General features: G+C 41.5%; 1 protein-coding gene across 5 annotated transcripts in view; it reads right to left on the reverse strand.

Annotated features, from left to right (window-relative positions):
- Nucleotides 1–498: 498 nt before the first annotated feature.
- Nucleotides 499–14,656, reverse strand: part of LOC105561541 (alpha-actinin, sarcomeric) — a 27,411-nt gene continuing 13,253 nt past the window's right edge. For 4 of the 5 annotated variants that reach the window (XM_012011606.1, XM_012011605.1, XM_012011607.1 and 1 more), the window contains 12 exons: nucleotides 6,185–6,419; nucleotides 5,615–5,950; nucleotides 5,281–5,366; nucleotides 4,106–4,451; nucleotides 3,746–4,022; nucleotides 3,497–3,668; nucleotides 3,176–3,412; nucleotides 3,012–3,096; nucleotides 2,737–2,840; nucleotides 2,417–2,656; nucleotides 1,739–2,035; nucleotides 499–1,653 (listed from right to left, as the gene is read on the reverse strand). In XM_012011606.1, coding sequence (XP_011866996.1) covers nucleotides 1,495–1,653; nucleotides 1,739–2,035; nucleotides 2,417–2,656; nucleotides 2,737–2,840; nucleotides 3,012–3,096; nucleotides 3,176–3,412; nucleotides 3,497–3,668; nucleotides 3,746–4,022; nucleotides 4,106–4,451; nucleotides 5,281–5,366; nucleotides 5,615–5,950; nucleotides 6,185–6,419 — 2,574 coding nt within the window. In that variant the 3' untranslated portion in view covers nucleotides 499–1,494. Of the gene's footprint in view, nucleotides 1,654–1,738; nucleotides 2,036–2,416; nucleotides 2,657–2,736; nucleotides 2,841–3,011; nucleotides 3,097–3,175; nucleotides 3,413–3,496; nucleotides 3,669–3,745; nucleotides 4,023–4,105; nucleotides 4,452–4,715; nucleotides 4,802–5,280; nucleotides 5,367–5,614; nucleotides 5,951–6,184; nucleotides 6,420–14,656 lie in introns of all 5 variants that reach the window. The other variant, XM_012011610.1, reaches the window with a different exon arrangement.

Raw genomic sequence — 14,656 nt, forward strand, 5'->3', positions numbered from 1 at the left:
ATATAATAAATAATTATTAAAGTCAAATAAATAAATAATTTGCTTCGTTCAGCATATGCGTGTCGCGTATCTTTAGTATACGATTTACAAAGTACATAAGGCGACGGCTTGTCGTTTAAGGATTCGTAGTGCCGCGCACATAAAAAAAAAAGAAGTATAGATATTCGATTTCGAGCATACGTTTTCTGGATACTTAGCGAGAAGGTCGATTTATATATCGTTAAGACTCGCCAAAACTCGTTATTATCCTTCTGAATTATTAGTACCTTGACGGGTTCTCCTTTATTTTGACGTTTGTGCGAACATTGATCTGTGGCTTTACAGAACGAACACCTGGCACGCGATGTAGAACTCGATAATCTTTAAAGGGGCACATTTAAGTTATCGACGAACATAATACGATAACCAAATATAATGGTACAAATGGATTCTGCCAGGAAAGTTCAATTCAAAAATATTATTAAATTTGTGTCACGCTATAATGGCAAAAATCGCAAGTCTAAAAATATATGTATATATTTCTTCCGCTGTATAATCATATACAAAATGTAGGATATAGAACTTTAGAAAAAGTTAAATTTTTCGATACTAGTATATATATGTATATATGTATAAAGAGCGAGAAAATAGTACTAGTAGAAAATAGCACTATTCTAGTAAAAATTCGGAGAGCCTGTAGTATCAATGCACTCACCAACTACATATGTATATCCAATTATGTGGGCTTCTCCTTTTTACCATAATTACCAGACTCAAGTATGGTCTCAGATGCAATACATTTCCAATTCGAAGAGAGGAATTGTAGAAGATCTTATCTATCATTGGCACTTACATTCCCAAAAAAGAAAAATGAAAGAATGAAATTCAAATTGTCTCGTTCCAGCATAGGCTACATGAAAGAATAGAAGAGTAAGCATGTAGCAAAACGTTCTTAGAAGAGTACATTAATTTCGAATTTCGAGTTCGCACTCATGTTTCCTATCCTTTTAACGAAAGGTATCCAAATATACTCATATTTGATATTCATTATTGTCGCGATAACAGACTTATATAAAAGCTACGCAATCTTCTTTCCCTGTACGTATATTTGATATGTGATTTCCATTCGTGTGGAAGAGATGTCCTTAGTTAATACCTATTTTGACACACTTAGATCCCTTTGCGTTAAAATGACATCGCCTGCTTTCTTACCAGCCCCGGACATTCCAAACAATCTCGAGTATATATGCGCACGTACAATTATTAATATTCAACGTGATGGCCGATATTATTGTACGTATTGTACTCTCTCACATTTAGTTCCGTTTTTTTTTCTTGTAAAACGTATCGCCACATGAAAATACGTTGATGCGTTAGAGTACTAAAATAGTAGGAGAAATTTTTAGGCATTGTTCACCTGTCAATTGACGAATACCTGATCTGTTTGTTTTCTTCGTCTTCTTCTCGATATCATTTCGTATTGAATAATATCGATTTTTACATCATTACGTTCGTCTACAGATCAGATTCGCCGTATAAAGCCGTTGAGAAGGAGCGGTAGTCCAATGCCCCAGGCACAGCGCTCGGTCCTTTGAACGGAGGCATTCGCTGAATACAGTATTCCGCCTGATCCGGTGGTAATTCTCTCCTCAATTCGTCTGGCAAGATGTAAGGCTGTAAGGAAAGAATTTATGATTTAAATTGAACGACACGTGACTTTCATTGATGCAAATTGTCACGGAAATTCAAATATTCTTACCTTGTCGCCAGCGAGAATGCGGAAACTGTCGATGACCTGTTCCGCCGTGTCAGTATCGGTGGACTCGCGCGTCATGAAGTCTAGGAAGGCGTCAAAGTGTACATAGCCCGAATTGTTGGGATCGACGATGGCCAGGATTCGTTGGAAGTCAATGTCACCCTGCCTATCCTTTCCAATAGAGTATCCCAGAGATACAAGGCAGGATTTAAACTCATCCGGTGCCAATCTGCCTGTCCTGTTCTTGTCGAAGTGGTTGAAACTGCTTCGGAATTCATTCAGCTGCTCCTGGGTGATGCCCTGAAACAGAAATGCATTTGCCCTCATTTTTAAAGATGTTAATGATAGCGAAATCTCATTCGTCAGTAAACATAATATCTTATATTAAAAATTTATGCTTAAACCACATCATTGTTCCAAAGGATTAAGATAAATATTGCATCGCATATTTTTGATCTTGTCAAGCCATTTCTTCAATGATGAAGTTTGTTTAAAAAGATATAAGTTTATATTTTACATTTTTGCATGAACAAATAATTGTTCTCTTTACATCCCTAAATCTTTAGAGATTTATACGAATATTCTTTTCATATCGAGTCAATCAAATACCGATAACAACTCTGTATATAAAAAATGTTACTTTCCTCTCAAGCGTAATTTAGAAGAGTAATTTAGAAATACCTTCGAATCTCTGGTAAGAATTTGATTTTCGACTTCGTTAACGTTGCGATTGATCGAGGTCAGAAGCTGTTCCCAACCGACGCGCAGCGTTTCCATGGTATACTGGGTGTAGCGATTCTCGAAGATCATGCCTTCCTGAACCGCTTGGTGGATCTTCTCCAATTCCTCGAGATGAGCCTTGTACTGATACACCGCCTGTTCGTACTCCTTCAGACGATGTAACTGATCCTCGAGAGTTCCCTAAGATATGAATGCAACATTAAGAACTCCGTAAAATATATAAACGACAGATCAATCTCTACGTAAGATTGATGCGTCACCTGAAGGCCGAGACCAATCGCGGTGACGGCGTCCAATTGGCGTTCTATCCATGGTCCGACAACATTGGCTTTTTCAGCGAACTGTCGTCTAAGCAGCTCATTATCTATTTTCACAATTCAGGAAATATCCTTCAAGTCGCATATCTATCTAATCATTCGAAACATTTTCATTAAGTCACTATAAAAATTCTTATTCAACGTGAAGTTTACTCGACATTATGAATCAGCAAATAGCAGAAGAAAATTAGATAATCGATATCACGAGACAAGGATACTTTGTTGTTTGCGAAGTTCAGCGGCCAGGGTACCGTCGCGTTGAGGGACTAATTGTCTAACGTCGCTCCATTTCTTAGTAAGGTCCTGTAGAACAATGTTGATTAATTTACAGAGGTAAGTCTCTGTACCGTAAGTATACTCAATAATTTATCCCTCGGCATACCATTGCAGTGAGAGCAGTGTAAGGATTCTCTAGGCCGCCAGGAATCTGATATTGCTTAACTATGGATTCGACTTCGCGCACCAATCCCACAATCGAATTGTACTCCTTATCCGCTTCGCCGAGGGTAGCTTTGAACGCAGCGTGCGCGTCCATCAAACCTTGGATCTCCTCCATTGTGTGGACGATAAACATGTCCACTAGATCTTCTCTGGTTCCATCCAACCAATTGTTGAATGGCTGAAAATCGCACGACGTCAGATGTTACGCCCAGGGTAAGAACAAAAGAAGCTGGCAATTTTATAAATATAATCAAGTGCTTACAGCAGCGCGTTTGGCAAATTCCAGATGTAAGACGTCTATCTTCTCCAGGATTTTCTCGGCTTCGTCGAGAGCTTGACGTCTACGTTGGGTGAGCGTACCCAAGCGATCCCATTGATCGCAAATGCGTTGGCATCTTGCGTTCACCGATGCACTATCGTGATACTCAAGAGTGCTGTAACAACAAAGTGCCAATGTTACAACGATCGAGACACAACCGTCTGAGACAAATAAAAAATGTTTGGAAATTACTTGAGCTCTTGAGCGATAGCCGCGATCTGCTCTACGCGATCTTGATGAGCCGCGAGATCTGACTCGAAGGCCTCGTGCTTCTTCTTTAAGGCCTTGAGTTCGTTCAGTTTGCACTGTCGGAAGTGTTGGGACGTGAGCATCTCTTCCTTGCCGGCGGTCCAATCCTCGTGAGCGTCCGCCTTGTGTTTGAATTTTTGCGCAAGATGTTCAAGTCGCTCCAGACGCATCATCTCGGACAACAACCAATCCTCGAACGTCTTCTCGGCTAACTCCAGGTCTAAAAGTTATTTTTGACATATTATTTTACCCAACAATATATAAAAAGATATACAAACAAATTCTGAAAAAAAAACAACTTACTTCTCCAAGCTTTATTTATGTCGGACACCATTTTCCCTTCCGTGGGCATGTACGCCGGTCTGTTGCTCAGCCTTAGCTTCGTCTGAAGAGTATTGAAATTCGTCTCCAGCTTGGCTTTCTGTTCGACACGCGGCGGCTTATGCTTACGCCGATACGTCCGGTACTCCTCCAGCTTCTTCTGGCAACCGGCGAGGGAATTGTCAGTCTGCCGATTCGCGAGCCACGGTAGCGTTCGTCGTATCCATTCGAGCAAATCGGAAGCCAAACGTTCGTATTCCTCCATGAGACGCTCGTTCTCTTGGTTCACCTTCAGTACCTTGCAGATTCTGTTGGCCGCTGTCTCCGCCTACAATAAGAGAGCGCACATTTCTCCCGTTACCAAGAATTCCCAGATTTACGTTTGCACATTTGAAATGTTTGCAGTTTACTTCCGTTGAGCAAGACACATGCAATCGTGAATATAGCCATCTAGAAATGTGAATAGGAAACTTGAGCTATATTAGACGCCTGAATTTTTTCGCCGCGCGAGTTAATATATATTTCAATAGTGCGTATACAAATAGTCAACGCGTTTGTTATAGGTTTGTTATTTGAATTGCAGGACACACACCTTTTGAGCACCGCTAAAACAGTGGTAGTACGAAGAAACATAGGTCATCACGGCCCTCTCATCAGGCATTGCCGTATTTCGCATATCTAGAAAAACACATTCAAAGAAACTCAAACCATGCGTTGTTAGCGCAAACACTTGCCATTAAGAGCTTAATTAATTTTAACAATAAACAAGCTCGGCAAGGAGCGAAGTGTCATTAGTAATTCATTATATAATTCTCACAATATCATATTTACACAAATAATAAAAATGTGACGTCCCTCGCATGAGCAACACTGGCAAGGGTGATACAAAATTCGGTGATGTAATCGCAAGTTTATTCATAATTAAGAAGTTACGGAACACAGTGCGCAGTTTGTTTCGGTACTCTGGTGAAGTAATTCAATTAAGACAATAGCAAGGTAATCGATTAGCAGGTTCAAACGTTCAAACGTCATTAACGGTTAGTATCCAATTCGTTTAATTATAGTTCGCCTTAACGGAGGATATAACAGGTCGTTCTTTACAACGGGGGGTAGGAACGGAGGACAGCAACACGCATTTCTTTTTGTTTTACGCTGACCTGCTGAGCACCTTGGAACGCGTGGTAGTAACAGGACACGTACGTCATGATAGCTCGCTCATCCGGCTTGGGAGTGTTGATCAAATCTATACGATATCAAGGGAACATTAAAACATTAAGCGTTTACACATGTCACTTCGATACTCAAAAAAATCCAATCGTAGTTCCATCCTATGCAGCGAAAGGCAAATATCTAATCTCGGCGACTCGATACAATCGTCTCCTCGATCCTAAAGTGTTCCGAATACGTGTTCCATATCTCTAAAATTATGTCCCTCTATCGCAAGTACCTGAATATGTCATATATTAATTTCACGTTTAATTCGATGCTCACCATCGGGATCTAACATGCGAGGAATGTCGAGATACTTTTCAGCGACATCAAAGGCAGTGTTCAAGTTCTCCAGCGGGTTGTCCTTGCTGAGTTTGTTGTAGTCGATCAAGTCGGGCCGATGACGATGAATAAGAGCGCAGAACGCGAGACCGTCCTTGAAGGACAGGTGGAAGTTTTGAACGTTGACGTTCTTGTACGGTGCCGTCTTGCGTTGGCACCAAAGCAACAGTCCTTCCTTCGCGGTCATCTCCTCCACGGAGATATCCTGGATCGCGAATCTCAAGATAATGGTCCATATCATTCCCAGGGTCATCTTTAGATTGCCGTCAACGATTTCTGTCAAAAAGTTATCGACACTTGAGGAGCGCGCAGGGTAAAATAAGTCATGTATTAATTCCCTAATTACTTTCACGTTGCATTAAGAAAATATGCGACCGCTGAAAGTCTAACAAACTTGGATTTTTGTATTGCCTTTACTATTGGCATAAAAAAAAGAAATGTTCGACACGATTTAATGTACTGCACTCTTACGCAATGATTATGTAAAGAATTTCAAGAGAGAAAACGTACCTTCTGCGCCAATTGAAACCAGCTTGACGCCCTTACTGGCGATATAATCGAGGGCCTTGTTCACGTTGGCGATCTTGTGGAACCTCATCTTGCCTCTGTCGGGCCTCGGAAGGGTCTCCCCTGAGATCACCTCGAGCAGCAACATCAGTTTCAACCCATTCCTGAAGTCGTCTTCGATCGATTCGATGGCAGTGCCTGCTTTGCGTAGATGCGAGTTGCACCAAGCTGTGAATGTCTGAGGACATGAAAAGAGGGACCAATTAATCCGCGCTCAACAATAGGTAGGTTGGCGCTGAGAGAGTCGCGGGGGTTGATGCACACTGCTCGTCAACAATTCGTTCCGTTCACCTAAGCAAATTACATATACTATATAAATTTGCTGGGGGGGGGGGGAGGGTAGTGGAACGAATTATTGACGAACAGTGTACAACCAACGGACAGAAAGAATATAAATAATAGCGATCGAAGGGCAGTTTGACTCCTTGCCGGTCCCCTTGGCAGGTCTCCTTAATTTTTCATATACCGAGCGTACCAAGAAGAAATAAATCATTTAAAACGGGGGATTGAGTTTCTCCGCTATACTGCTTAGTGTATATTTTAGTAGCGACCTCGATCCCTCCCGCTATATATATCTTCTGTCCTGGTTCTTAAGCCACGCTTTCTATCGTTCCGCAATGATTTTCGGATAATCTTTCGATATCTTTCTGTGAAACAAGTGCACGCGCGCCCTTGGTAAAAACCGCTCTTGCACGCAGCGAGTATATTGTTCGCCGAAATGGAGCAACGGCGAAACCCGGGTGCCGTAGGAAAATCTTGCGGCGCGGTCACCGAATTAAAAAGACAATCGCTTACGACGCGTCAGATCGAAATCGCCGCGATCTTCGCCGCGCGGCAAATCGATCAGCCTCTCCGCGGTGTCCCCGTATCTTCGGTGGCGGCAATTTTGCGCGGTATGAAAAATCGCACGAATAAATAAATGCAAACGGATTGCGTCCACGTTGCGTTCGGGTGCGAGGAGACGAGCATAGAGGTGAATCCCGGAGGGGATCGTGCGCGAGTTCGCGGGATATTTATTCGAAAATCGCGGAGCGAGGCGCGGCTATTCGATCGGGATCGATAAAAACGCCCGGGTTGCCGCGACGTTTCAAACTTTCGGGTTGGAAAAATATTGCGTGAAATTCAATACGGGCGGCGTGAAGCCCACGACGGGCCAATTTTGGACATGAGCCACCCTCCTAATCTCTCTCTCTCTCTCTCTCGCTCTCTGCACGCGCTCTAAGATCTATTTGTAAAACATTGACTCCTCCCGCGCCCGAGTATTACAGCATTTCCGAGGGCATTTCCGAATCCGCCGGTTATTTAACAATTAGACCGCGGACGTAATTCTCGTTACGTCATCGATTGCACGTGGGCGATCGTCGGCGAGAGAAACAGAGGCGGATTACGGGCCGCGATTGTAAACGCGCGATCGATGGAACTCGCGCTTTCGTTCGGTAAATATGTAATAATAGCATCGAATAATCACGCTCCCTCCCCCCCCCCCCCGGCCGCCGATGGAGCGTGTCGTCGCGCGATACGTTTGCACGAATTCGTAATTTAATACGTCGGAGTTTTAAAAAGTCCCCGGTCGACGCGCGAATGATGTGCTGCATCGATGGAAATACAGCCACGCGCAGCTCACGGACAAGGGAGCGTCGTCGGGGGACGAAGGAATGCGATAGCCCGATGTATTTGCTGATAACGCATTATTTCTATTTCCGACCGTTTATGCGTTACGTGTAACACGACCGCTCGTTTTCCGGCCCGAGCCGACGCGAGCGCGCTCCGCCGCTTTCGACGGCGATTTACGCGAAGACGAACGGTAAATAATATCCTCGACGAGCCTGCGCGCCACGTAATCCACGACGAGACGAATTCTGGACCGAGAGAAAAAAAAGAGAATTCCAAGCGGCGCGCGAGAAAGAAGTATACGTACTTCGTAAATAAAGAGCTACTTTTAGAAGCGGTCGACATTTATTTCTCTCGTTCAATTGCAAAGCGACCGAGGAAACAAGCCAGCTTGCTTATCTGACATTTAAAGTTCCCCGCCGTTCGTAATCGTGCGACGCCGATTATAATATTGTTTCGAAGGCAATACTGGATTTGTTATATTCTGTTATAATTATGTTTAATACGTTTGAACTGAACTTTGGTGCGGGATCAAGTTACCTTTACAAACGATAAATTCTCCCTTTGTTCGATGCTGCGTGTGTCGTTTGAGATGCCTGTGCTTTACCATGGCTATTTCTCATAAATGTAACGTTTACTGTCGTGGACAGGCCATTATTTTCCAACGATTCGATGCTATCAATCAGGGCGATCGACGCAGTTAAAGAAAATATGAAGAAAAACGTTCGCTTTACGAGTCGTTGTTCCCCAATGCACGCGCACGTAAGGCTTTTACATATAACATCTTAGTCTCTTAAGTTACCGTCCCTTCTGTCTGCTCTTCTCGTATTGTCGTCTAGTCCAGACAGTACTATCTTACAATCGTCAAAGGCTCGCTCCTCTTTGTATATGTAAACAGGGTGAGGAAAAAGTATGGAAACCCCTAAAGTTTTCGAAAACCATGCATATTAAACAAATAAAAAAAATGTTTCAGACATGGCAAAAGTTGTTCCAATTAATTAATAGAAGAAGATGATATAAGAAATGGAGGTTTCCGTTTAAAAAATTCAAGATGACCTTCATGTAACCTTCAAACGACTATCCAAGGTCAAACCAATGATACCATTCTATGTCCCCCTTGAAATCATACAACTTTTGTCTCAAACATTTGTTTCTAAAACGCATAGTTTTCGAAAACTTTAGGGGTTTCCATACTTTTTCCTCACCCTGTATACTACGATAGCGTCGCTGGTGTCGGTGGCACAAATTTTGTTCCTCCCGTGAGTCATCATCTCTCTACAAACCTTCATGTATGACACACGCCGGTACATTAAAGATAATATAAGCACTATCGTTATTCCCGACGTGCGTCCCGCGTTATTCCGGCGAGCGATCCTCAAGGATTATCTCGCGATCGGCGAAATTTAGCGAGCACACTCAACTAAATGTACTGATTGCAGATAGATTTTACGACTCGATTAACGAATCTATAAACCGCGTTGGAGCTGTGATTCTTTCAATAAAAAAAACCTGCATAATTAGAACCAATAAGATAATCAAAATCATCAATTAAAATCATTTTTGGACATGTTGATCAGCAATTGTTGGAATACCATCACTATTTAATCCTTTAACGCGGTGTTTTGATCTCTTCTGTCTCTTAAATTTTGTGCTCCGGCCGATGTTTAGCCTACCACGTCTTCACATTTCGAATTCCAATCTAGAGCCCAACTAAAATAGCTAATATAAACTTTCTGAAACTGACAATATTTGACCAACATCTTTTTTTGCAAATTTTATTAAACACAATTGTCAAATTTCACAATTCTCAAAAAATTTATTTAAAAAATCAAATAATGTACAATATACAAACAACAGACTTGAGTAAACAACACGTGCAGTTGAAAACAGTGTGATTTTTGCAGTATGTAAACGCATTGAAGACACGCAATATGATTTGGGAGGTTGACTTTCACGCATAACACGAACCTTCCCCAATTTTCCCTCCTCATACGATGTCTTCTCCCTCACTGAGGTGTGCCCGCCTTAATGTTTGTCATTTCACATAAACTGCTTATTAATGATTGTGGAGATAAACAGCGGGAATTACTTTTATTTTTTGTAGATATTATCGATCTATTTTTTTCAGTTAAATCTTTTGGACTCATACTTGATCTAACTGCAAAATTTGATGATTTTAGGTCCACTCCTTCAGAAGAAGTTAAATGTCAAGATTTTGCATTTTTATTATGGAGCTCCGTTCTTATAATATAATATTTATATATTAAAGACATAATTAATAGAACGCTTTCGCTTCAAATATAATATATTCGTCGATAAAAAAGCCAGTAAAAAAAAAGAGCAGGAGAAAACTTTTTGTTATGTACATTCGGCGTGAGTATAATTATCTTCTTTTTTACTTCCCAACGTTCATTTCCCATATCAGCGTAACTATTATTCAGTTAGTATGTAGGTGTCGACCATGAGTAAGTATATTTGCACAAAAACAGCCTCCGAACATTCTTCCTCGTGCAATTTACATAATCGAAATCTTCACGCTCGGATTATCCCGCTAATTTATTTCTACTTCGAACATTTAACAATAGCCTACGTTCGTCTGTGCTCCTCCTGTCATCCTTATCGGATCATTTCGTGCCTTATCAAAATACTTGCGCGCGCACATACAGCGTAACCTTCGATAAGGCGTAACATCAAAGCGTGGCCGTCGTTTGCAAATGCAAATGTTCGTCCTAGGTTCTATCGCCGCTTGTTTTCTATCTTCTGCGGACCGCGAACGTATGCCTCTATCATGTTGCATCTAAACTTGGCAACGGAACAGTTTAATTACGGATCAGTCTGCAAATGTAATCATTCTCGTGAGAATGTCAACGGGTCTCTTCAACGAGTCTCTCGAAGCTCTTCTTCGAGCCGTCAATTTACATCTTGAGAGGAATAATTTGATAATCTCCGCTAATTATATATGGAAGTTGTATTTAAATTATATTTAGATCGCGCAAGGAATTTTTCGAAGAGCCATATCTCGAGTACGTCTCGAATTAATTCGCCCTTGGGAATACGCTACTTCGTCTTCGACGAGGCAGATACCTATAATCCGACATTGTAGCTGCGTACATCAAGATATTCGACTTTTATAAGGACTCAACTTTTTATTTCTCATTTATTATACATAAAGTCGCAACGATATTTTTCGCAACTTCAACGCATGTCTCATTTCCATTTCCAAAGTCAACGTTCATTAATAAACGTCAATTCCTTAACAAATTAACAATTTTTCACTAGATCTCGCGCAGGTAGATCCGAAACGCCCTTCTCACGGCACATCGTCACCGCTATCGTGCCCGACGTCATTGATAAGAGCACGTCTTGGCGCGAGGGTGGACTATTTAACGGACGGGAGGGGGAGGCTTGAATCGCGGAACAGTTACACGGGAGACGCGGTCTGTAATTACTACTACGACCTTTCGAGCGAGGCCAATATCTAGCCAATATCTAAAATAGTTAATCGTGGGTGTACCGCGAAATGTCTGCATGATGAATCCGCGTTTGGCGCACGCGGCTGCGTGCAGCCGGGGAACTATCCTCGCCCAAGAAAAATAATCGCAACTTTCCATGCTCTATTATTTCCGCTGTTGTCCGCGTTGCTTTGCATTTATTCGCACGCCGCGATGTATCACTGCCTGCATGTCTATTTTCATCGTTTCCCCCGACATTTCGTAATCGAAGAGGCCCGCCGATGTTCTGCAGATTTTTTTTTCAGTGGATAAACAAATACCGGCATTTTCGGTCATCTGGATCTTACGTCTTCTGATAACAATTTTCCTGAATTTTATACATTTCGCTTTTGTACTCTTAAATCACGATTGTCAGTCTTGAAAAAGCGTTTTTTATGTTAAAGCTGGAAATGTGATATCGTATTATTAAACAGATAATCGTGTTTTAATAGCCGATTCAGCGTCTTACACATCCATAAGGTAATTTACCGCGAACAATATCGCTCCAGTCAGAATTTGAACTTATATCAGATTCCACACCTTTTTCGGGAGAAAACAGAGAGCGCAAAGTATCCTATTATGAGATAAACTCTTGATGTGAGATAACGGAGTTTCTGCTGATTTAATAGGCATTATCTGTTGGTCCCATCATAAATTTACTGCCCTTGGAGTAAAATTTGTCTAGTGGGAAGCTCATTGTTAGATTGTGTAATCGTTGCGTAAAAAGATTTGCGATTGAATTTGGATGCTGAAAACCTGCTACCTCATAATAGGGGACTTTCCTCTACGACTATTTCTACTCAATTGCAAAGAAATTTACGTATACCAATACTTGTATATGTGTGACACAAAATTGGAATTGAATCCAATAGAATTCGTTCGTAGTTAAATTCTTTCCAAAATGTAAAGCGTGAACCGATTTTGTCGAAATCCATTTTTTGTAAGTTGTTCAAACAGCAAATTTCTGTAATCTCCCATTAATCTCCTATACGATTGTCAGTTGCATCGACGTCCAACCTTTAGTCACGAACATCTCCGACCTTTCATTCACGATCGTCGCACGACGCCGTTAATAACGAATAACGCAATGGTTACACAATAGAAACTTCCGAAGTTTCTCCCGGAAATTCCAAGCGTACGTACAATATTTAAATTAAATCGAGACCCAGTTAAGCGTAAAGTAAGATATAAGGAACACACAGCGGATAAACACGAGAAATCGAGAGAGCGCAAATAACTTGTGTATTTTTTATGTCTAACCGATCATATCTGTTTTTTGTCAAACATAGAACCACTCGTTGTACTCGTCGGGAATACGTACTGCCTTCTTCTCGATTGCTCCGTCTTATTGTTATCTCATGTATCAGCAATGTTTCATTAAGAAATGGCTGTTTGAATCAGTTAAAAAATTCGAAAAATAATTTTTTTTCAGGATATTTAAGTCTTGTAAAGTTTAAGGGCTCCAAGAACTTTTTTTTGGGAGGGCGAGAGACTGAAACAGGTAAAAACATTGAATCGGCCTTGATAATAAAAATTAATAAATGCATGCAGAATATACACGGAATAAAAAATGATGTACCAACGAGGTCAGCGTAACTGAAATAAAATTGTTGAAACAACATCAGTATTAATGAATGAAAAACATCAGACAGTTGTCTTAATCTGGACATTTAGTTCAATGCTTAAAATAAAAATCCATAGCAAATGCCGAGGGGAAAACCACTGACCAAAATCTTGTACATCAATGCCCACTAATGCCCAGTGGGCACTACTTTATCTTATTATCTTATTTTATTTTTATAATGCCCCAACAAGACCTAATGCCCAAACTAATGCCCAAAAAATGCGTAGTAATGCCCAGTAATGCCGCAAATCTGTACGCCACAATGTCCTCAGCGGTTTCCCCCTCGGCAAATACAATGGAGTGAATTATTTATCTTTGTAGCAGCCCGTGACGTTAACGGGTTTAATTCAAGCAACTTCATTTTCTTTTAATTCAACAGCATCTTTTCTTCCGTGCACTTGAAGCCCCAAACTCAAAAAAGGCCCCTCCATCCCGCCCGTCTCTTATTTTCGTGCTCCGTTACGTCTCGATCCATATCATCGCGTGACAATGGTTTAGTCAAAATATGGCATGCGCTGGCCGTCCGGTTCCAATTTGAGATTTGGCGCGCGGCCGAGAGCCAAAGGTTAACGATCCTGCCGCGGTGTGCGGAAAGAAATTGATCGAACGCGGAACGGAACGGTCGTACCGGCGCGGCGTAGCTCGCGACCGGCGCGACGGCTCGGCTTTCACTTATCCGTGATCATAACGCGGATTATGCGTTATCGGACCCCGTCGCCGTCCGCGTAGGCGCCTTCCCGGCGATGATGCGGTCTGCCAAATTGGCGCGCACCAGCGAATTCAAGTGCGAGAAAAGGAAGAGCAAGTCGCATACTCGCGAGTCGGCGGCATCGACAAAATGAAATTGACCCCTTCGAGCGCGAAGTACTGTCGACAAATTGATCGGCGTTCAACATTCCGTTTCAATTTCAATATTGTAACGCTGCAACGTCGCGGTCGTCGCACTTCAAGTATTCTACGAAAATTTAAAATAAAACACATAAGCATAGAAACATTACGTTACTGGAAAAAATATCAATTAATCACAAGTAGATGAAGTCTCCTATTATGAGATAGACTCCTAATATGAGATTGCGGAGTTTCTGCTAAATTAATAAATAGGCATCATCTGTCGGTTTCGCCATGAATTTATTGCCCTTGGAGTGAAATTTGTTTAATGGAAAATTGGTTGTTAGATCGTGTAGTCGTTGAGACAAAAGATTTGCGATTGAATTTGAACGTTAGAGACCTACTATCTCATATTAGAAACCTATCTCATAATAGAGGACTTTTCTCTATACCTACGTAGGGAAGATACGAATGAAACATTAGCCAAGTTATATGCCCTAAGAATCATAATTTATCATACACTGTATGAAAAACCAGAAGTAAGAAAAAGCGACTAATATTACAAGCTATGTAATCATTTCCGTTCCCGATACTTGGAAAAATGCGGTAGCTTCATATTATGCCGGGAATAATGGCGATTATACAGGGTGAGTCTTTCCATATCCGACAAAATTTTTGAGAAGGTAGAACGGATCAAGATGAACGGAAAAGTCCTGTACCATTTTGCAATTTTCGCAATAGTTAACGAGTAATTAATTATTAAAAATCGTTGTCTTAGGCCGGCCTACCGCCCAATTCGAGCGCGTGGCAAGATGTGACCGCCTGGCGATCGATATTGCTATGCGCACATCTCGCCACGCG

The sequence above is a fragment of the Vollenhovia emeryi genome, unplaced genomic scaffold, assembly GCF_000949405.1.
Source record: "Vollenhovia emeryi isolate VEMERY1.0 unplaced genomic scaffold, V.emery_V1.0 DF939205.1, whole genome shotgun sequence".
Lineage (NCBI taxonomy): Eukaryota > Metazoa > Arthropoda > Insecta > Hymenoptera > Formicidae > Vollenhovia > Vollenhovia emeryi.